Source organism: Garra rufa, chromosome 25 (assembly GCF_049309525.1).
Source record: "Garra rufa chromosome 25, GarRuf1.0, whole genome shotgun sequence".
NCBI classification, from domain to species: domain Eukaryota; kingdom Metazoa; phylum Chordata; class Actinopteri; order Cypriniformes; family Cyprinidae; genus Garra; species Garra rufa.
In genome coordinates, this window is record NC_133385.1 from 38,047,143 (window position 1) to 38,070,758 (window position 23,616).

At 42.1% G+C, this 23,616-nt stretch overlaps 1 protein-coding gene across 1 annotated transcript in view; it reads right to left on the reverse strand.

Annotated features, from left to right (window-relative positions):
* Positions 1-23,616, reverse strand: part of spire2 (spire-type actin nucleation factor 2) — a 50,150-nt gene that overhangs the window by 20,058 nt on the left and 6,476 nt on the right. The window contains exons 2-7 of the mRNA XM_073832291.1: positions 9,295-9,335; positions 8,825-9,202; positions 5,009-5,089; positions 4,728-4,892; positions 4,399-4,485; positions 20-140 (exon numbers count right to left, since the gene is read on the reverse strand). Coding sequence (XP_073688392.1) covers positions 20-140; positions 4,399-4,485; positions 4,728-4,892; positions 5,009-5,089; positions 8,825-9,202; positions 9,295-9,335 — 873 coding nt within the window. The remainder of the gene's footprint in view (positions 1-19; positions 141-4,398; positions 4,486-4,727; positions 4,893-5,008; positions 5,090-8,824; positions 9,203-9,294; positions 9,336-23,616) is intronic.

The window sequence follows — 23,616 nt, forward strand, 5'->3', positions numbered from 1 at the left end:
TAGCATGTGGTTAACATACATCTCTTTGAACTGGACGGCTCCACAGGTTTAAGTTTGTGATCTTGTTTGATTTCGGCCAGGACTCGATCGTGCAGCGACTGCTGCCGCTGAGGTGGAGGAGGCAGGCTGCGTTCGGACACCTGCAGACGTCAGGACAGGCTTAAAACCAAAAGAGTATGCTCTCTGGGAAACACTGTATTCTCTGCATTACGTAATACATAGTTTGTCTGTCATAACTGAAAGCAAAAATGCAGTGTCTTTACTACAATGTACTAGGTTAAAAATAGCATTTGATGCCGTGTACTTGTAAATAATCTTCTAAATCTTCTCAAGGGACCATACTATAGAAATGAAACTTATATTTTAGAGTAGTCAATGTGCAGCTTGTATAGCAGTATAGATTTACTGTCCCCTGAAAATAACTCAACATACAGCCATTATTGTCAAAATACCTGGCAACAAAAGTCATCATGTTTATGTTTTTGTCTGCTTGACAGGACCATACAAAGTTGTGTATCTTGTATTAGAGCAGTTAAAATTAGGTGCTTTAAGTACAATTCTCTCATACTGACCACTGGATGTTCAACATGGCATCTCATGGCAAAGAACTCTCTGAGGATTTGAGAATTAGGATTGTTGCTCTCCACAAAGATGGCCAACGCTATTAGAGGTTCAGTAACACCCTGAAACCGAGTTATGCTACAGTGGTCAGGGTCATACAGAGGCTTTCCAAGATGGGTTCCATTCGGAACAGGCCTCGCAAGGGTCGATCAACAAAGTTGAGCACTCGTTCTGTGCGTCAGGTGCAGAACCTGGCTTCAAAAAACAGACACGAGTGCTGCCAACATTGCTTTAAAAGTTGCAGAAGTAGAAGGTCAGCTTGTCAGTGCTCAGACCATACGCCACACACTGCAACAAGTCGGTTTGCATATAATTTTAATGGTAGGTTTGTTTTAACAGTGAGAGACACAACAAAAAAATCCAGAAAAACGCATTTCAAAAAAGTTATTAATTTGCATTTTAATGAGTGAAATAAATATTTGACCCCTTTGCAAAACATGACTTAGTGCTTGGTGGAAAAACCCTTGTTGGCAGTCACAGGGGTTTCTTGTAGTTGGCCACCAGGTTTGCACACATCTCAGGAGGGATTTTGTCCCACTCCTTTTTGCAGATCCTCTACAAGTCATTAAGGTTTCGAGGCTGACATTTGGCAACTCGAACCTTCAGCTTCCTCCACAGAGTGTCTATGGGATTAAGGTCTGGAGACTGGCTTGGCCACTCCAGGACCTTAATGTGCTTCTTCTTGAGCCACTCCTTTGTTGCCTTGGCCGTGTGTTTTGGGTCATTGTCATGCTGGAATACCCATCCACGACCCAATTTTTTAATGCCCTGGCCCTGACGGTGCATGACCCCATCCATCGTCCCTTTGATGCACTGCAGTTGTCCTGTCCCCTTAGCAGAAAAACACCCCCAAAGCATAATGTCTTCACCTCCATGTTTGACGGTGGTGATGGTGTTCTTGGGGTCATAGGCAGCATTCCTCCTCCTCCAAACACGGCCAGTTGAGTTGATGCCAAAGAGCTTGATTTTGGTCTCATCTGACCACAACACTTTCACCCAGTTCTCCTCTGAATCATTCAGATGTTCATTGGCAAACTTCAGACAGGCATGTACATCTGCTTTCTTGAGAAGGAGACCTTGGGCACTGCAGGATTTCAGTCCTTCATGGCGTAGTGTGTTACCAATTGTTTTCTTGGTGACTATGTTCCTAGCTGCCTTGAGATCATTGATCCTCCTGTGTAGTTCTGTGCTGATTCCTCACCGTTCTCATGATCATTAAAACTCCACGAGGTGAGATCTTGCATGAAGCCCCAGACCGAGGGAGATTGACAGTTATTTAGTGTTTCTTTCGTTTGCGAATAATCGCACCAACTGTTGTCACCTTCTCACCAAGCTGCTTGGCGATGGTCTTGTAGCCAATTCCAGCCTTGTGTAGGTCTACAATCTTGTCCCTGACATCCTTGGACAGCTCTTTGGTCTTGGCCATGGTGGAGAGTTTGAAATCTGATTGATTGATTGCTTTTGTGGACAGGTGTCTTTTATACAAGTAACAAACTGAGATTAGGAGCAATCCCTTTAAGAGATTGTTCCTAATCTCAGCTCAATACCTGTATAAAAGTCACCTGGGAGCCAGAAATCTTGCCGATTGATAGGGGATCAAATACTTATTTCACTCATTAAAATGCAAATCAATTCGTAACGTTTTTGAAATGCGTTTTTCTGGATTTGTTTTTGTTGTTCTGTCTCTCACTGTTCAAATAAACCTACCATTTTTTTTTATTTTCTTTTTTATTTCTAAAGTGATTGTTAAACAAGTGTAATGGTATGCAATACTGTAAACTATGCTGTAATCACCCAAATAAATTTAATTTGTTTTATATTTTTATCCATGGGTACCTCTAAAATTCTGTGTGTGATTTTTAATTTCCAGCCCCTTTTAAGCCAGCAATATAATAATTTTTTAAAAGTAGTTGAGCTTAAAACATTTAACCCAAACGCTACGTCAAAATACACCAGCATGTGTTCTGTCCAATATTTACCCAGCACTGGGTTGCCAAATAACCCAAGTTTGGTTGTTTTTAACCCAGCATTTTTTAGTGTGTTTGAAGAGAGATTAATCAGTAAATTCATTGTAATGTTTTGCCGATAAGTACTTCATTTTGTCATGTGTATAAAGCAATCTGAATTTGAATAACCAATCAGAGAGGTCACATGGCACAAGAACTGAAGTAACAGAATCAAATCAGTGTCCTTACACTATCTTCTCACTATATTTGTATATATTACTGACATTTTGTCAATAATTTAGTCATATGTACTTTTATTTTTTGATTTAATCACATTCATTTGCAATGCTTCATGGTATAAGCAGTTCATTGCTTTAAGTACTCAGGATTTTAATATTAGTTTGCAATATACTGTTCTGCTTTAAATTAACGTTTGTAATGTTACGGTCATCTCAAATCTGGTTGGTTTAGTACATGGAATAGAATTGTTAATTGAAGTTTTTTAAATGTCCATACAGAAAATGAATAGGAAATATTTTTTTTCTGAAACCAAGGCTGTTGAAAAGTGGGTGGTCATTGTTATGTGGAGTGGAATGATTGCTGAGATTTCATGATGAACAGTGTTAGTGCAACACCGCAAAAACAGAAACGAAATGACAAACAAACCATCCTGCTGCTTGTCGTAGTTCTGACTGGAAAATGTATGCTTTTCTTACTTGTTTCCAGCCAAAATATCAAAAAAAAAGTCTTAAAACAAGAAGGATTTTCTAGACGAGTAAAAATTATTGTCTTGTTTTGAAAATAATCTTGTTTTCGGTTTGAAATAAGATTTTTTTTGCTCACCCCATTGGCATATTATTTTGCTTGCTCTAAGCAAAAACTCAAAATCTTTGACTAGTTTTTTTTCTGAAAACAAGAAAATAATTTTTAATGGTCTAGAAAATCCTTCTTGATTTAAGAATTTTTTGATGTTTTGGCTGGAAACAAGACAAAAAATCTAAGTAAGAAAAGCTTTTTCTGCAGTGTATACATGGTTGCACATTACACTGTAAAAAATGACAGTGAATTTAACGGTAAAAAACTGTAAAAATGCTACAGTAAAAATCTGTGAAATCGTTAACGGTAAGTTCCCCTTCTATATACGGTGAAAAACTGTGTTGGACATTGCATTTAATTTTACGGTAGTATACCGTTTTTGGAAGTGAAAAAGAAACGTAACATTTACAGTGAATAACCGTAAATTGACATTCCCAGAATTCCCTGTATTTCATTTTATTTATATTTTTTGTTGATATAACTTCATCTTAATTTTTTTTCTTGGCGGTTTTGTACATTAGTGTTTTATGTTACATCTAATGTTGTCAAATTAATGTTTTTTGCATTATTTAAGTTTTATGTGTGTTACCATGATGGTGTTTAGTGTTTGTGTGAATGACACTGTGCACCTTCTATATATGTTGTCATTTAAAACCTCTGTGCGATGGGCTTTGGTTCATCATGTGATGTTGTCATCACCACCTGCTTTTGGTGGTTATCATTGTATTACAAAGGTACAAAACAGATTTCAGTTCTTCAAAAAGTTGGTACATTACCATTATATGAGTTACGGTTTTTAGTATGAAGTTACGGTATTTACCTGTAAATTTAAGTGAAAACCTTAAAATGTAAAACATTGCTACCGTATTTTTTACGGTAAAATTCTGGCAACCACAGCTGCCAGTTTTTTACCGTAAATTTTACGGATTTTTTTTTACAGTGTATGTATAGTGCTGTTTATGGTTATGACATGTGGTTACTGCACATTAGTTATAAAATATTGTGAGCAACTAACTGGTTTAAGTGGGGGTCTTGATCTGATAAAGTCCAAGATCAGCTCATGAGCGTTTCGTTTCACACACGTGGAAATATTTCCATCCACCTGCAATAGATAAAGAGACACAGAGTCATAATATTACAGTTACTATCAAATATAAAGGCAATGGCTAATCACTGTCATGCTGCATCAGCTGAAAATCTTTCCAAAGCCATAATCTCACACATATAGTCGACTTAACGGGTTAGGACAAGATTAAGTGGGAGATAAACCACTCAAAATGTGCTTACTACAGCACCACAGTGCCATTTCAGTGCCTTGAGTGAGTGTAGCTAGAATGCACTCACCACAACTTTGCGCAGTTTATATTTGCGTGAGCGAATGTCTTGCATGAGCATCTCAAAGGGCGTGAGGCTGAACTCTGTGGGCAGAGGGTTAAACGGCTGCTCCTCCACCTTCTTGAGCTTCACGCCCTGCCTCAACTCCTTCATCAGCTGCACCCACAGCCGAGCCTGAACCACCAAAAACAAAAACACAGTCTTAATCATTACATTAGCTCATACAGATGAACATCACAAAGACAAATATTACTACAATTTCAGCTACAGCTCTGATAAAGCAGTTTTACCCAGTCAGTGTGTTGAAGAGCATCGAGCTCAGTGGTGGAATTGTCCTCCTGCGGTTCCTCCGTCCTGATCTTCTTCAGCATCTACAGGAAAACTGATACTTATGAAAACAGAATCTTAAATTCCCACACAAACTATGGAAAATGGGTTTTATGTGACATAAAAGTATGATTTTTTTCCCTAACTGGTTAAAGCAAATCCCGGCCTATAGTCGATTCTAAAGGCTTCACTGGTTCTAGGGTTTCAAGGTTTCATCCTAAAGGTTTTATAAACCCATAAACTCTAACTTTAATCTTAGTGTTGGTAGGAAATGCTTATACATTGCAGTTGGATCCATTCATGACATTTCTGAACTCTAAACTAAATTGAAGAAGTCAGAACTTTTCTTGACAGGTGACTACTGTTGAGGCTAACGCATTGCAAGCACCATGACTTTATGCATATAATCCCATTTTATCAACCTGTGTCTTCACTGCTGACCTTCAATGATCCAATATAGAAGTGAATTTACATTTCCTTCAGTCTGAAGCTTATTATTTCACTTTTGGTATAAAAGGGCTTTTACATTTGGCAACAATGAAAGTTTGTTTTTATTGTTGCCAAATGGCCAGATGAAAAAAATGGACTTTTAAAAGTAACTTTCCTCAACACTGCAGGTGATTACGTGATTGCCTGCAAGGTGGATTTTGTATGTTTAATTAATTTTATGGGGAAATCATCCAACAATAAACAAAATATCCATGCTGCCTGGGCACAAATTACACCATCCGTACTCCCAGTCAAGGGATCTCTACTGGCTAGTATTACTAGACATTACTAGACATCAAGTGGCCATCTAACGCTATCAAAGATATTTAATTTACCCACATTAAAACATTTTACATTTAATAGGCTCCTGAACTGCTCCTTTTGTTGATACAAAGCTCAAAACTGAGTTTCTGAGTCAAAAACACTCACATGTAAAGTACTTTGTTATAATTCCAAGAGAATTGTTTCTTGGACTTTTGCACACTCTTTTCTTTGCACAAGAGTACAACTGTGGCATATGAATAGGTATATGAATGTTCTGTTTAGAGCTTCACCGATACAAGCACACAACTTTACCTATTCAGATCCTATGCTGCCGATGTAAATGCAGAAATGCATAGTCATATTGTAATTTTAAAATTACAATTGCAAGCAGTGATTGCTGGGGTTCATGCGCTTTAAGGCATTTAAGCACATATAAGAAAGACAAATCCTAACCTAAATCAATGATTTAAAAAAGCATTTTGAGTAAATCCAGGTAATTTACCACAGAAATGTTATGTTTTTGTAACGTTTATGACTGATATAGAGCCAGCTGTGGTCCAATCACCTGTTGCATGTGCTCAACTTCGTGAAGTTTTGAGTTTTCCTTTAGGCTTTATAGGATTTGGGGCAAATTCGGACAGGCCCCTTTTCCAAACATACCTGTTATAGCTTCCCAAAGGGTACATTTCAACCTTTTTGATAATTATTTACCTAGAGAGTCCAGATAATTGTATGGCAGACAGTAGGTTTTTTACTTCTCAAGGTTCTAGAGGCAAAGTTTTCCAGAATGAGGAGGTATATCATATGATATGAACATTGCGGGTATGTGTAAAAAACGCACAATGTACAATCATTTACGGCCTTTAAAAAATGCAATATCGCCCCCAGTGGCCAACTTCTTTCAAATATCTCACAGACCTTTAGGGCCATCAGTTAAAGTTTTGTTCTGATTGACCTCCGTTAACCTTGTTTAATGGGTGCTCAAACTTCATCGGACAATAGCCATGTTTTTTGAGATACGGAAATGTCCTTATAGACAATTGCACAGTGCACAGCGATAGGACAAATGGTTGCATAGTTATAGCCATTTTTATGTTTTTTCCCTCTTATAGTGCCACCTTTCGTTCAGGAGTTATAGGCATTTTACTAAAAGTGGCCCTGCCCCCTTCAAACGTTTTGGCCTCCCTTTGCGACGGTATATAATTTATATATAATATAATTTATATAATTATTTATATTCACTCTCCAGTGAGTCTTCCTGGTTTCTGGTTTGTTTCAGAATGGGCAAAAACCTAGGACTAGTTCGCAGAAGTAGGTATTTAAAAAAATACAAAAATTTTGCCAGACTCACGATCGAATCTGAGGCATGCGTTTTGTCTGGCGTGAGCCAAGGATTCCACCGACATAAGACACTGGAGTCTGCATCCTTTACATCTTTCATTCGAAAAATTCACAAAATTCTAACCTTTCATTGAAGTAAAACGATGGAAAATGGGGGGAAATCTCATTATGAAATAAATGTTTTTCTCTAGTTCACGTTGACCACAATTATTGGCACCCCTAGAAATTTGTGTAAGTAAAATATCTCTAAAGTATATTCCCATTAATATTACATTTTTTTAGCACACCAGGGTGGCTAGGAGTATAAAATTGTCCAGCCATGACTTTCTGTTTCACAGGATTATAAATATGAGGAACACAAAAGCCAAATTCCCTTAATCATCCATCACAAGAAGTAAAACCAAAGAATTTAGTTCTGATGTGCAGAACCAGTTTGTTGAGCTTCACAAAATAGAAAGTGGCTGTAAGAAAAGAGCTAAAGCATTGAAAATCCCCATTCCCACCATCAGGGCAATAATTAAGAAGATACAATCAACTAAAGATGTTACAAATCTGCCTAGAAGAGGATGTGTGTCTATATCATCCTGATACACGATAAGGAGGAGAGTTTGAGTGGCCAAAGACTCTCCAAGGATCACAGTTGGAGAATTGCAGAGGATTGTTGAGTCTTGGGGTCAGAAAGCCTAAAATAAAATGATCAAACAGCCCCTACATCACCACATGTTGTTCAAGAGGGTTTCAAGAAACAATCCTCCTGGCTCATCCAAAAACAAACTCCAGCATATTCACTTCTATGGCTTCTATGGTCAGATGATCCAAAACAAACATCAAAATCAACACAAAATTGTGTCACTGAGCACAGAATGAAGCTTCTATGGCCGTCCCAGTTTCCTGACATGAACCCTGTATAGAAACTGAAGAGAAGAAGCACCAACGTGAAGCTGGGAAGAGAGAGATTCTGGAGAATCTAGAGAGATTCTGTTTGAAGCAATGGTCTCTGATCTCTTGTCAGGTGTTCTCCAAACTCATTAGACATTGTTGGAGAAAACTCAGAACTGTTATCTTGGGAAAAGGACGTTGCAATAATTGGGTGCCAATAATAGTGGCCAGCGTGAACTAGAGAAAAACATTTATTTCATAATGAGATTTCACCCCTCAGTTTCTATTGTTTTACTTCAATGACAGGTTAGAATTTTGTGAATTTTTTGAATGAAAGATCAAAAGGATAAATTACGCAGATTTATTTTCACATCCACCATTGCTCATATTTACCAAGGGTGCCAATATTCGTGGAGGGCACTGTATGTTTATAGATTTCCAGAGCTGTTCTAGTGAGAAGCTGGCAAAAGTAAACATGAAAAAAATTATCTGTTTTATTTTCTTGATACGGTACAAGCTTCTAGTTTCATTGTGATTGTTCTTCAATGCACATTATCCCAGTTCATAATCTTTTATTAAAAAATCAATTAAAATTAATACAAAAATAAATTCATTATTTTGCATCTAAAAACCCCTCTGTTTTTTTTTTTGTTTGTTTGTTTGTTTGTTTTTTTTCACTGGTTCACTGGTTTCTCAATGACTCCTGAATTTTGATGCTTTTAAACCTTGGTTGTATTTTCAGACCTTACATAGTTTTTAGTAATTTTATAAAAGATGCATTTATTAACTAGAAAGTTCGTCCTCACCTCTTTGGCGTCTCTTATCCTGCTGAGGAAGGTCTGCAGCTCAAGGGTCTCCAGAAAAAGCGCTCGACACACGGCCTGGTAATGCTCAGGTGCCAGCGCTGGATTCGCCAGTCTGCGGGCACAAAGCCCCATCACCTGCTGAACAGTATGAAAGCCATGCACTGTGCCTTCTTCATCCTCTTCCTCATCCTCATCTTGGCCACTGTAGCCCTCGTCTTTAGCGGCATTGTTGCCGCAGTGTTTGGCTTCTCTGCTGTCCGGACCACCGACCATAAACTCAATGAGCTGCTCGAGCTGAGGGCTCAGTTCCCGCTCCTCGCTGTCATCCAGTCCCCAGTCCAAAGCGCGGTAGATCGCCACACCCATGGACTGAATCAGCTGCACATGTGTTATGAAGACATGAGGTGTGTTGGAGGATGAGGAGTGCAAGAATGTACCATAATACCAAAATAGTCTCATTACAGTCTCACCTTTTCATCAGCAGCAGAAACATGGTTTGCATTACAGTCATCTAGGAAAAAAGAATACAAAAATAAGCAGCAGAAAAGTGACACTTGTATTTCTAGACTTTTCTTTCATCTCATTTCTAACCCAACTGATGTAATTACACTCCTCTGAGTTGAACATACTGAATATTTCGGCTTGTTATTACTGGCAAGGCTTTTACAGTCAATGTAACTGCCCTGCAGGCCTCTCAATATGCAATACCCTTACTTTCAGGGAGGTCAGTGAGGTGTAGACCATTAAACTTTAAAGAATAGCAGAGAAAATGCTCTGAGGTGCTTGCAGGGAAGGCTACTCGAGAATATCAAAGCAAAGTATTTAAGTATTTATTATAAAAAAGGTGAACGTTTTCTATAATTCAACATAAAACAAAATATGTAAATGAATCATGAGTTACACAATGAAAAAGATGTCAAGATGATAGTGCCCTCTGGCGTATAATAATGGTATGGCAGAAGCACAAACCTACCCTTACCAAAAAGAAGTATACTTCAAGTTTATTTTATTAAGTATACTTAAGTAAGGTTCAAGTATATGTTTAAGTATACTTTATGTAGTAAGTAAACAAATAACAGTGTACTAATAGTATGCTTTGAAGTGTGCTATTTCAATACTCATTGTGACTAAATTGTCCCACTTTCTTGTATATAGAAGTATACTTTAAGTATAACAGTAGTAAACTTTGAGTACACAACTAGTTTACATCTATGTTTTCAGTTTGTACTGCAAGTACACTAAAAGTGCTATAGGTATACTGATAGTTTACTAATTAAATACTTTTTTATGCATTTTTAGTACATTTTGAAGTATAGTCTCAGTAAACTACTACAAGTATACTCGAAAGTTTTCTTTAAGTGAACTTTACATCATACTTTAATTATACTACTATGTCCCTATTTAGGTATTAATTTGTATATATTTTGTGATATGAATATCTGAACATACAAAACATCAAAAGAAAGACCAGGGTATCTACTTGTAAACAAACACATTTTATTCTAGCTTCATGCATTTTTTTTAATAAACACTTGAATGTGGGTAAGTTTCATGAATTAAAATGAATAAACAAATAAACAACATTTTGAACAAAAAGACTATTGATGATAATCAAAACATAGATGGAGTTGATCAACACCCCAAAGCTAGACAGTCATTATTATCTCTTCATGGGTCGACATTTTATTTCATAACGTTACACAGTTTTCCATATCTATGGTTTTGATGCTGTTTTATGTCTGATGATTGTGTTAGATTACATGTGGAAGCATCCGTTGTTTTGGTTTCTTCTTCACTTGTGTTTTGGAAATTCTGTAAGGAAGATGTGTAACAGCGCTCTTAGCGTATAACAATGAAAACACAGATTTTCAGAGCAAAAGTATAGCTCAAATATGTTTAGACTTTTTCTGTATAAGCATAAGTCAAGTATTTTTGAGAAGTATATAAAGCACATTTCTAAGAAGCACATAAAAAGTAGACTGAAAGTATACTTTCCTATTTTTAGTTTAAAAGAAGTATACTAATAGCACACTTGAATAAACTTCTTTTTCGTAAGGGTATCCAAGGTCTTCCTCATGTCTAGAGGTTGAGTGGGTGAAATGTCTCTAAAAGACATTATTCCAAGTCTTCTAGATGGGTCTTCCCACTTGAACATTCAACTTAACACTAGAATTACTGACTTTTTTATTTTTTGGTGAAAGTCCTGAGGTGTGAATCACCCCTGCTGAGATTTTCACACTTCTTCAGCTCGATTGTCCTCCTGCTTTTGTTGTGCAAACACACCCATTTACCTGTGAGGCCTGGCACATTGGCATTTTTTTACTCAGTGTAACTCAAGGCAGGCCAAACCTCTGTGTGACATGGAAACCTTCAAAAATGCCTGCCATATCTATAAAAAATATTCAACACATTGACTGACCTGCAAATATTAAAGACACATATTCACATTATATGGGAACACAACTGTTTTATTTATAAAAAAATGTGTGCAAACATGTTCGTACACATACAGAATTATAACACATCACTGAATTATAACACCAAAAGCAAATTTTCTTTTTGTGTGATCGCTCCAGCTTTCATATGCTCTGTCCTCTGCCTGTTCATGTAAAAAAATAGCAAAAAAAAAAAAAAAAAACAACAACCATAAAAAAAGCTGCCCCTCAGTTCCTGGTTCACCTCTGATCTGTCTATATTAGTCCCACAAGTGGAACATCTGCATTGTCACTGCAGAAATGTGGACAGTGCAACTCAGAGGGCAATCAGAGGGCAATTGGCACTTTTTGCAGTGTTCCAATGACATCGCAAATGATGATAGGCCAATACTGTAATCAAGGGGCAACCAATTTCAATGGGAGGGCAATTGGCACTTTGGCAGCATTCCATTGCCATGGCATTGATGGCAGTATGGCAGACACTGTACTGCAAATAGGCCGGCTTTTCACAACATATGAATGCTGTAGAGGTGGCCAAAAGGTGTGATTCTATCTATTGTGACTGTGTATGTAAGGGAGTGGCAAAAGCTGACCAACTCAGGTGGGAGATTCATTTCTTCTTCGCATTTTTGAGAACACACATCAGGATGGACTCCGTATCACTGCCATGCAGGAAGAACCTCTCCGCACAACAGGCTTTGGCCTGGCTTCAGGAAATGGACGAAGCTGACTCTGATGGAGGAGAGATTTCATTTGTCCAGCAGGCCTCTGACTCAGAAGAATCAGAAAAGGAGACGGAACAAAACCACAACACGCCTCCACGGAAGATGCGCCGTAGTACTGGGAAGCCCTGTAAGACTCAGACGGCAAAAGACGGCACTGTGTGGGCAGAGGAGGACATTGGAATACCCAGCGCAGTAGCAAATCACTCATGCTTCACTGCGCAAGCTGGACCCACAGAGTCTGCTAAGGTTTGTCATTACCATAGTACATATGATATTTATATAAACCCATTTAGAGTGAGGTTCATGTAAATTTACCATTCTCTATTTGTTTATCTTCCGACAGCGTAAAATTACAAGCGTGCTCCAAAGCTTCCTTTGTCTGTTAGACGTGGGAATGCTGCAGACCATCAGGGAGTGCACGGTCCACCAAGCCCGCAGAACAGAGCCAGACTGGAATTTGGCAATTCATGAACTGATGGCATTCATTTCAATTCTGTTTGTAAGAGCAATCATGTGTCCCGTTGGTGCCATTGTGGATTGCTGGTCAGAAAGCTTTCTGGTGCCTGTAATCAAAGAGACAATGCCCCGAGATAGATTCATTTCAATTATGCAACACCTTCGATTTGATGACAAGGACACGCGGGCAGAACGGGTGAAGACAGACAAATTTGCTGCGATCTCCGACATCTGGACACGCTTCAACAAGAACTGTGCTGAGAGTTTCACTCCAGGAGAACACATGACCATAGATGAACAGCTGTTCCCTACCAAGGTACGTTGTCCATTCACACAGTATATTGCAACCAAGCCAGACAAATTTGGGATCAAGAAATTTGGGATCAAGTTCTGGATGGCCACGGATTTGGAGACCAAATATGTTTGCAAGGCATCTCCTTACTTGGGAAAGGACCCCAGTCGTCAGAAGGGAGAGAGGCTGGCAGAGAATGTGGTCATGAATCTGATGGAGCCATTTTTGGATAAAGGGAGAAATGTCACAACGGACAATTTCTTTACTTCACTGTCACTGGCGCACAGACTGCTGCAGCGTCAAACAACGCTACTGGGCACGATGAATAAAGTCCGACGTGAACTTCCTCAACTAGCAAAAGACACTGCACAGCGAGAGGTATTCTCCACTTCAGTGCTTAGAAGTGGCAGTGTCTCCTTGACAATTTATGCCCCTAAAAAAAAGAAGACTGTGTGTGTTCTAAGTTCCATGCACCAAAACGTGACGATCGGTGATGGCAGAAAGAGGAAACCCAACACGATAACAGACTATAACCACATGAAGGTATGTGAATTTGTGTATAATTTTACACCAGTACTACAATGTTTTCTGATGTGTACTATACAGACCTATAGAAAAAAGCACATATACTCATGACTCTCTCTCTCTCTCTCTACTTTTACAGTGTGGTGTAGACGTGTTGGACCAAATGGCACGGATGTATTCGGTAAGAGCAGCAACACGCAGGTGGCCAGTAGCAGTTTTTTACAATATGCTGGACCTAGCGGCAGTGAATGCCTACATTTTGTACAAGGCATGTACTGGGTGGACAGGCAAAAGAAGATTGTTTCTGAGTCTTCTAGCAAAGGAACTTCGTTGCCGATTCATGCAACAGAAGGAAATATTGGCACAGAGGCAGGCTGCTGAAGCTGCTGTGCCAGGGACTGTACAGACAACACAGTGCCAGGTGCAAGAGAGCTGCAACAGGAATCGCAGCAGGTATTCCTGTGCAACATGTAAAAAATTCACCTGTGCCAAATGCAGGGACAATGGACACTGGGTCTGCAAACTCTGCAAAGTTTGAAACACTTATATAAAATAAATATGTATGTATAAAAAAAAAGTATGTACATATGTATAAAAATAAAACAGACTTGTGTATCCATATATTGTGAATGTGTGTCTTTTGTATAAATACGTCAGGCAATTCTAAAGGTTTGTTACACACAGAGGTTTGGCCTGCCTTGGATCTGAGTTACTCTGAGTAAAAAAATGCAAATGTGCCAGGCCTCACAGGTAATGGGTGTATTTGCACAACAAAAGCAGGAGGACAAAAGGCCTGTGGAAATCTCAGCAGGGTGCTTGTAGGTGTTAGGTCCAGGGATTTTACGCAAATTTGCGCAGGTTTAGTAAATCTAGTGTTAAAGAGACAGTCCACCTCAAAATGAATATTCTCTCATTATTTGGTCTCACAGAGACAGATTTCTTTTTTCTCTTTTAATATCTTTGTGTTCATCTGAAGAAAGAAAATCATACATCTGGGATCAGTGTTGTGAAAAGTTGCTTTTAAAAGTAATGTATTACAATATTGTGTTACTCCTTAAAACAGTAACTTATTGCATTCTTAGTTACTTTTTATGGAAAGTAAGGCTTTACGTTACTTTTATATTACTTTTTTAAATCTACGCTGGGCTTGCTTGTTTGTTTTTAATTAAAAAAAAAAATTTTTTGGCAAATGTAAAAGTCCTTTCACACCAACTGTCACATTTCACGTCTGTTTTTGATCTTTGGTTTCTCCCATTGTCTCCCCCTGTCATTTTGTGATCATTTGGTTTAGTCCTCGTTTGTGTAATCACCGTCACCTGTGTTTAATCATTTGTCACCCTTTATAAGTCTGTCTCTGTCTTTAGCACTCTGTCGGTCTTTATTCATTGATTATGTTGCGTGTGTGCCTGTTCCTGCCTGTATCTCTAAGTATATATTAAAAATAGTGTTTATTGTTAATCTTGTCTCTCGTCTCATTCCGTCCAGCACGTCTACCCATAACAGAAAAGACTGACCGAAACAGTTTTATTCCGGCACCTTTCCCTGCGTTTATTTTCCCGTTTTTTTCTCAGTGTTTTATTTTTTGATTTTGTATTATGGACCCTACTGTTCGTCTCATCCTCCTGAGGCAGGGGGAACGCTCTCTTGAGGACATACACGTGAGTTCCTCTTCCTGGCAGAACATTCCCACTTCCCGCATAGCAGCCTCAGCAAGTTCTATTTCATCGGACTGAGTACCACCACCAAGGCGCTGCTATCCGGGGAGGGTCCTCAAGAGAGCCTGCCGGAGTACATCGAGTGGGTGCTGAAGTCCTGTGGATCGTCATGGACTATCGACATCGTCGAGGAGGACGTCAGCCCCACTCCAGACCCAGAACCCAGCCAACCATCACCCCAACAAGCGGAGTGGGAGTCCGAGCCCACCGCAGATGGGGAGCCAGAGCCGAGAGCGACAGAGCCAGAGCCTGACCCATCTGACCAGGTGTGAGAGCCGACTACAACATCCGCGACGGTGGAGTATGACGTGTCGCAAGAGAGGGCGATAGAGAGCCCTGCCCACTGCACCACCACTGAGGGTGAGCTTGGACTACATTCTGGGGATCTTATTGACTTTTCGGAAATATCCTTCTGTCCTGATCTTCCTGTCTGCCTGGAATTCCCACCCACCCTCTGTCATCCACATCCATGCCTGTCTGGCCGCCGCTGTCCCCTGACAGCCCCTCAGCTCACCCTCAGCCCAACACCTGTGCAGTGGGCTCACCGCGAGGCTGCCAGCTTCCATCGGCGTCTCGGCTGGAGGATCCCTCTGCTCCGCATCCAGTCTCTGAGTCCAGGACTCCGCCTCGGCCCTCTGACCCCGCAGCTCCACCACGGCTCTCAACGCCCTCGTCTACATCGTTGCCCGTCGGTCCACCAGCTCCACCGGGCTCCATCATCTCTCCGGCTCCGCCCTGGTCAGTCGTCGTCCCTCCGTCCCCTCAGGACTCTGCTCCTCCGGCTGTGCCTCGTCACGCCGTCCCACTGGCTCCTGCGGACTCCTCCCTCCCTCAGGCACAGCCTCCATCCTCTGTCGCTCCGGCTCTGCCGCGGACCTCCGGAACTCCGCCTCGGCCACCAGAGCCTCCAGTTCCGCCTTGGCCCTCCGGATCCTCGGCGTCACCCTGGATCTTCGGCTCTCCGTCTGCACCTCGGGCTCCTCCTCTGCCAGCTGCTCCGCCTCTGTCGGTCGGCCACATGGAGTCGTCAGCCCGTTCTCCACCATGGCTCCTCCGTGGGCTGTCATCGTGGCTGCGGTCTGGGTCCTGCTTATTTCCTCCTGCTGCGGGTCCCTCCTGTGTCCTCCCTGGCTCCTCCCTCCGTCGTCGCCCCCTTGGACTGTCTGCTCTGCCACCTGGACTTTTGTTTTGGTCCCCCTCCTGGTATTGCGTCCTCCGCCAAAGCCTCCTCCAGTGACTCTTTTGTTTTGTTGCCCCTCTCATCTGTTTTTGTTTGTTCTTTCTACGGCGCGAGGACGCGCCTATTCGGAGGGGGGCGTAATGTCACATTTCACATTTGGTTTCTCCCATTGTCTCCCCCTGTCATTGTGATCATTTGGTTTAGTCCTCGTTTGTGTAATCACCGTCATCTGTGTTTAATCATTTGTCACCCTTTATAAGTCTGTCTCTGTCTTTAGCACTCTGTCGGTCTTTATTCATTGATTATGTTGCGTGTGTGGATGTTCCTGCCTGTATCTCTAAGTATATATTAAAAATAGTGTTTATTGTTAATCTTGTCTCTCGTCTCGTTCCGTCCAGCACGTCTACCCATAACACCAACTGGCCTTAATTCAAAAAGTAACTCGGACATTTATGTATTAAAACGTAATTCATTACTTTAACTTAAGTAATCTGTGTAACTTCACTGTAAAAAAACAAATTGTTTCAAAAAGTTGTTTCAACTTAAAATTTGTTACCCAGCTGACTTAATTTTTAGTTCAGTCAACTTAATGTTATGTTACTAAATGTTAATTTAAGTGACAACTGGAATAGTTTAGTCAACTAAAATAAAATCTTTAAGTCAGCGGGGTAACAAATTATTTTGAGTTGAAACTATTTTTTTCTATTTTCTTCGTTATATGACAGCCTGAGTCATTGCTAACCAGCAGTACACTCTTAAAAATAAAGCTTCTAAAAGGGTTTTTTGCAGTGATGCCATAGAACCATTTTTGGTTCCCCAAAGAACCTTTCAGTGAACAGTTCTTAAAAGAACCATATTGAAGAACATTTTAAAGACCTTAAAAACCTTTTTTGCATTTAAAATGTTCCATGGATGCTCAAGGTTATTCATGGAACCTTCGATGCCAATAAAGAGCCTTTATTTTTAAGAGTGTATCTGTTCCTGACTAGAAGGAAAGTACAAAATCAACACTAAAATCAAGTCTTCCTATGCTTTCTCTCCTTTGAGATGAACATGGAACATTGTGGAAAAAGTAGAATGAAAAGAACAGCATAAAATTAGTCAGTATGGAATTGATTCCCATATAATAATAATGTGATGTGGACAGTTCACAGAAACGGAACAAACATTACACAATACTCAGTTGTGTACCTAAAACAAACAAGAGGAAAGACTGACTGGCTGGAGCTATTTGAAATACTTTGTTATGCGTAGTAATAATTTGTTAATCTATTGAGCGAGTAATTCAGTGACTCATAACAGGCAAAAAGTCCCTGGTCACCATCCTGCAGTGATGTAATCTACAGATGCCTGGACACTGATGGCTGTGTGAGGTGTGCTTTTGAATGCTGTGGTTGATTGCTGACAGGTGCGTGTGATTAGTATTCTGGTGAGAGTGATCGCTGAGTGAGGGAGGTGGAAGAACCTGGCCAATCCGTGACATTACCCCCCTCCCCAGGGCCCGCTCCTGAGGGCCGATATCTCCGACGTCGCGGTGGTCTACCTCGTCCCCGAGGTGCTGGAAAGTCCGGATGGGTGTTGTGGAAATCTTCCAGAAGGACAGGGTCTAGAATGTCACCTCTGGGTACCCACGATCTCTCTTCTGGTCCATATCCTTCCTAGTCCACTAGGTACTCCAGAGTGCCACCGCGACGTCGGGACTGCAGGATCTCACGAACGGAATAGATGGAATCTTCCTCCAGGATCAAGGGGGGAGGGGGTTCCTCTTCGTGGCCAGGTTCTGTGGAGGGAAGAACTGAAGAGTGAAAGGGTTTCAGGAGTGAGACGTGGAATGTGGGGTGAATCCGGTATTGAGGTGGGAGCTGGAGTTTGTAAGTGACGGGGTTGACCTGTTCCATGATGGTGAAGGGGCCAACAATCCTGGGACTCAGTTTCTTCGAGGGCAGGCGCAGGCGAATGTCTCTGGTGGAGAGCCAGACCTTCTGACCAGGAGCATACGTGGGACCTGGAATCCTCCTGCGATCTGCGACGATCTTGTTCCTGCGCACTGCCCTTTGGAGATGGTGATGAGCCTCGTCCCAGACTCTCTCGCTCTCCCGGAACCAGTGATCCACTCCGGGCACCTGTGATGGTTCACCATTCCAGGGGAAGAGTGGCGGTTGGTAGCCAAGGACGCACTGGAATGGTGTGAGTCCTGTGGTTGGTTGCCGCAGTGAATTCTGGGCGTACTCTGCCCAACCCAGAAACTGGCTCCAGGAGTCCTGGTGACCATGACAGAACGTCCGAAGGAACCGTCCCACCTCCTGGATTTTTCTCTCGGTTTGTCCGTTGGTCTGAGGGTGGTATCCCGACGAGGCTTACGGTCACACCTAGGAGCTGAAAAAATGCCTTCCAAACTCTGGAGATGAACTGGGGTCCTCTATCCGATACTATATCTTCAGGGATACCATAGTACCTGAATACATGGTTGAATAGTTTTTCCGCGGTCTCCAGGGCAGTAGGGAGACCCCTCAGAGGCAGAAGTCGACAGAACTTGGAAAACCGGTCCACAATGACTAGGATACAAGTGTTTCCATCGGAAGGGGGAAGATCCGTCATGAAGTCCACTCCTAGGTGTGACCAGGGACGGTTCGGGACGGGCAAGGGATGGAGCTCTCCTGCAGGTAGGTGACGTGGACTCTTGGAGATGGCACATTCCTTGCAGCCTCGGACATATCGCCTCACATCCCTTGCCATGTCAGGCCACCAGAAGCGCTCTGAAAGCAGCGAGAGGGTGTTGTTGGCCCCTGGATGTCCAGTGCTCAGGGATGTGTGCGTCGAGTGGATAAGATCTACCCGTTGTTCTCGAGGGATGAATTGGCGGCCTGGTGGACAGCCCGGTGGAGATCTGGCTGCTGGAGTGGCGGCGGCTGGAGGACTGGACCAGTTTATGGGGGAGACGATGATGTTCCTTGGAAGTATCGGAGTGGATGTTTCAGGAGACTCTTGAGTATCGTGGATTCGAGAGAGAGCATCTGCACGGACATTTTTGGAGCCTGGACGGTAGGTTATCTTGAAATGGAAACGGGAAAAGAATAAGGCCCAACATGCTTGCCTTGGACAGAGCCTTTTGGCGTCTCGGAGATACTGTAAGTTTTTGTGGTCCGTGATTACCTGGAACGGGTGTTGAGCTCCCTCCACCCAATGCCGCCATTCCTCCAGGGCGAGCTTGATGGCCAGTAACTCGCGGTTGCCGATGTCATAGTTTCTCTCCGCTGGGCTGAGCTTCTGCGAGAAGTAGGCGCATGGGTGGAGTAATGGAGGTGTACCGTGATGTTGCGACAAGACAGCTCCGACGCCAGTAGTGGATGCGTCCACTTCGACCACGAACGGGAGATCTGGATCCGGGTGTGTCAGAAGTGGAGCTTGTGTGAAAGAGGCCTTGAGGGACTGGAAGGCTGCGGCAGATTCAGGGGTCCATTGGAAGGTCCGAGGTTTTCCCTTCAGCAGGTTGGTTAGAGGGGCAGTGATTAGGCTGTAGTTCTTGATAAAACGACTGTAGAAATTTGCAAAGCCGAGGAATCTCTGGAGTTCTTTGACGGTGGTGGGTTCTGGCCAGGAGACGACTGCTGATACCTTCCCCTCGTCCATGCGAACACCTTGCTGATCTATGACGTACCCGAGGAACTGGACAGATTGCAGATGAAATGAGCATTTCTCGGCCTTGAGATATAGCTGGTGCTCCCGAAGTCTTTGAAGGACCTCCGCAACGTGGTGGCGGTGTTCGGCCTCACTCCGGGAGTAGATCAAGATATCGTCGATGTAGACTATGACGAAGCGATGTAAAAACTCCCGGAGTACCTCGTGGATGAAATTTTGAAATACGGAGGTCCAACTTGGTGAAAATCCTGGCCGTCCTAAGTTGTTCAAGGGCCGCAGGGACGAGAGGAAGTGGGTACCTGAATTTGATGGTTCCTTGATTAAGAGTCCGGTAATCGATACATGGCCGCAGCCCTCCATCCTTCTTGGCCACGAAGAAGAAGCTGGATGCTGCGGGTGATGTGGATGGTCGGATGTATCCCTGGCTCAGAGCTTCTTGCACGTACTCCTCCATAGCCTTGGTCTCCGGAAGCGATAACGGGTAGATCTTACCTCTGGGCATTGGAGCATCCGGAACTAGGTCAATGGCGCAGTCCCATGGCCGATGTGGAGGTATCTGGGAAGCGCTCTTGGGGTAGAATACATCCTGGAAGGAAGAGTAGCAGTCTGGGATCTGGACAGATTGTTTCTCAACTGGGCTTTCAATAGACGTGACGTACAGAGGTAAGGATTTCTTAACAGGACGTGGAAGTTCAGGGAAGCAGCTAGCGGCACATCCGGGTCCCCACTTCACGATTTCACCGTTGCCCCAAGAGAGGATGGGATTGTGCTTCACCAGCCACGGGCGCCCTAAGATGATGTCCATGGATGCGCCCTCCAGAACCAGAAACTGGATGGATTCACGATGTAAGACTCCGATCTGCAGACTGATGTTCTCACACTTGCGATGGACCCGTGTACGGGTGGTGTTGTTACTGGTTATGGGTTCGATTTGGTAAACTGTAGATGCGGCTTTGGTTCGGAGTTGGAGCTGGCGACAGAGGGTGCCCGAGATGAAATTCCCTGCTGACCCGGAGTCGATGAGAGCCGTGACTGTAATAGAACAAGACAGAGTGGACAACTGAACATTGGTAGTCAGAGGGTGAAGGTTTTCAATCTCAGAACACAGACCACTCACCAAGGCTCGGACTGGATGAATGGGGCAGTTAACACGGATGTGTCCGCTGGCCCCGCAGTACATGCACAGACCCCGGGTCAGCCTTCTCTGTCGCTCAGCTGAGGAGAGTTTGCCAGTTTCCAAAATCATGGCTTCTGGTTCTGGAGGACTGGATGACTCAGGGGAACGGAGGAGTGCAGTAGTAGCAGGTTCAGCGTTGGTGTGGTAGGACTGGATGCGATCGGAACATCGAAGTGACTGGTGAATGAACTTTTCCAGACCCATTGAATCATCTAACGCTGCTAACTGTAAGCGGAGTTTGGGTTCCAGGCCGAGCCGGTATGTTGTTAACAGCGATCTCTCATTCCATCCGCTGGCAGCCGCTAAAGTACGGAAACGTAAAGCATATTCTTGAGTGGTCATACCTCCTTGCTTTAAATGGTAGAGCTGCTCTCCGGCGGAGATCGCCTCATCTGAACTCCCAAAAACCTCTTTGAAGTGAGCGATGAAACTTTGAATCGTACTGGTTGCCGGCCCGGCCTGGCGCCAGATGGTGTCAGCCCATTTCAAAGCGGGTCCGGTGAGCAGAGATGTGATGAACGCGATCTTAGACTGATCTGTTGGATATAAAGCAGGTTGCATGGTGAAAATCAGTGAGCATTGTAAAAGAAATCCGTTGCACTCCTCCGCCCCGCCTGAGTAGGGCGCTGGTCGGGCCATGGGACTGGATGGGACGGGTGCCAAAGAAGTGCTGGGTTCCGGTGGAGCTGTGGGACGAGGTGCTGCGGGAATGGTGGTGGATGATCCCAGTAATACCTTCCGCAGCGAATCCACGAGCTCTTGGAATGGATCCATTTTGCTCTGCTGACGCTGTTTCTTCGGTCCGGGCTTGTGTTACGGAAGCAGACCAATGAGACAGGTGAGTGATAAGAGAACAGGGTTTATTTAAAGTCAGCAGAGCAAAGCAAATGATGACGTGCAAAACCGGGTAAGTTAAACTGTCCAGATGAATAGTGGTACTTGAATGGATACGTCAGATGAATGAGTTGACTTTCTTTCTTTTCCAGGAACGAAGATCAGAGGACGTCGACAGGAATACTAGACGCTGGCTTATGGCACACTCACACTGGAGGCGGAGATCGCTGGACCTCGACAGACTGGACTAGAACAGAGCAGAGATACAGGTAAGTAATCACAGGCAGGTTTTCAAGGTAAGGATCGTGAACTTGCAGAAGTATCACGATGAGTCCGCTTTCGGATTAACGAGCCCGGACACTGATGGCTGTGTGAGGTGTGCTTTTGAATGCTGTGGTTGATTGCTGACAGGTGTGTGTGATTAGTATTCTGGTGAGAGTGATCGCTGAGTGAGGGAGGTGGAAGAACCTGGCCAATCCGTGACAATATAATTTTGGATATTTTTTTACTAATGGGTGCAGGAGTTTGAATTATCACTATAGTTCATTTATGTACGCAAGGATAGAAAAATAAAGTAAACCGTGACTGTGACTATATCTATTATACCCAAAAATTCTTCAAACAGTGAATTACCAGTAAAATAGATAAAAATTAGGGGCCAAAAATTATTCAGACATGTTTTGCTTAAGCTTTTTTTTTTTTTTTTTTTTTTTTCTCCATAGCTATTGCAAAAGTTTTACACCACAGACTGAACAAAATTAAGCACTGCTTGGTAATTGGTCAACAATGTATTGATCGTTGTGTAAATATTGTCATACTAACAGTTACTGTACATACCTTTCTATCGAACTGTTACTGTACATACCTTTCTATCGAAGTTTTCTGATTTTATCAAGATGAATTTGTTCTGACACAGTTTAACTCTGAGTTCTTGTCATATTTTATCAGCATTTTCTAAACTATAGTGATAATGTGAGAAATGTTGAAGGTGTCTGAATAATGTTGGTTTGACTGTATACACTGAGAAGTTATACTAAAACCTGCTTAAGCTCTTTTTAGACAGTGGCAAGAACAAGTTTGTCAGCAAGTATTGAAAATATCTGGATTTCTACATTATTTATCTAAAGAAATATGGTCTGACTCAAAATTACAGACGAACATAATCTTACCTAAATAATAACACATAAATAATATTGTACCAAACCCATTTTTTTATATATCCCTTTTGAAAAAGAAGTTTATTCAAGTGTGCTATATTAGTATACTTCTTTTAAACTAAAATAGCAAAGTATACTTTCAGTCTACTTTTTATGTACTTCTCAGAAATGTGCTTTATATACTTCTCAAAAATATATACTTAAAATGACATTTAGGTATACTTGACTTATGCTTGTACAGACAAAAGTCAAAATATATTTGAGCTCTACTTGTGCTCTGAGAATCTGTGTTTTCATTGTTATACACTAGGGGCTCTATTACACATCTTCTGTACAGAATTTCCAAAAACACAAGTGAAGAAGAAACCGAAACAACAGATGCTTGATGCCACATGTAATCTAACACAATCATCAGAAATAAAACAGCATCAAAACCATAGATATGGAAAACTGTGTAACGTTATGAAATAAAATGTCGACCCATGAAGAGGTAATAATGACTGTCTAGCTTTGGGGTGTTGATCAACTCCATCTACGTTTTGATTATCATCAATAGTTTTTTTTTTTTTTTTTTTGCTTTTTGTTTAAAATGTTGTGTAATTATTTATTTATTTATGAAACTTACCTACATTCAAGTGTTTATAAAAAACAATGCAT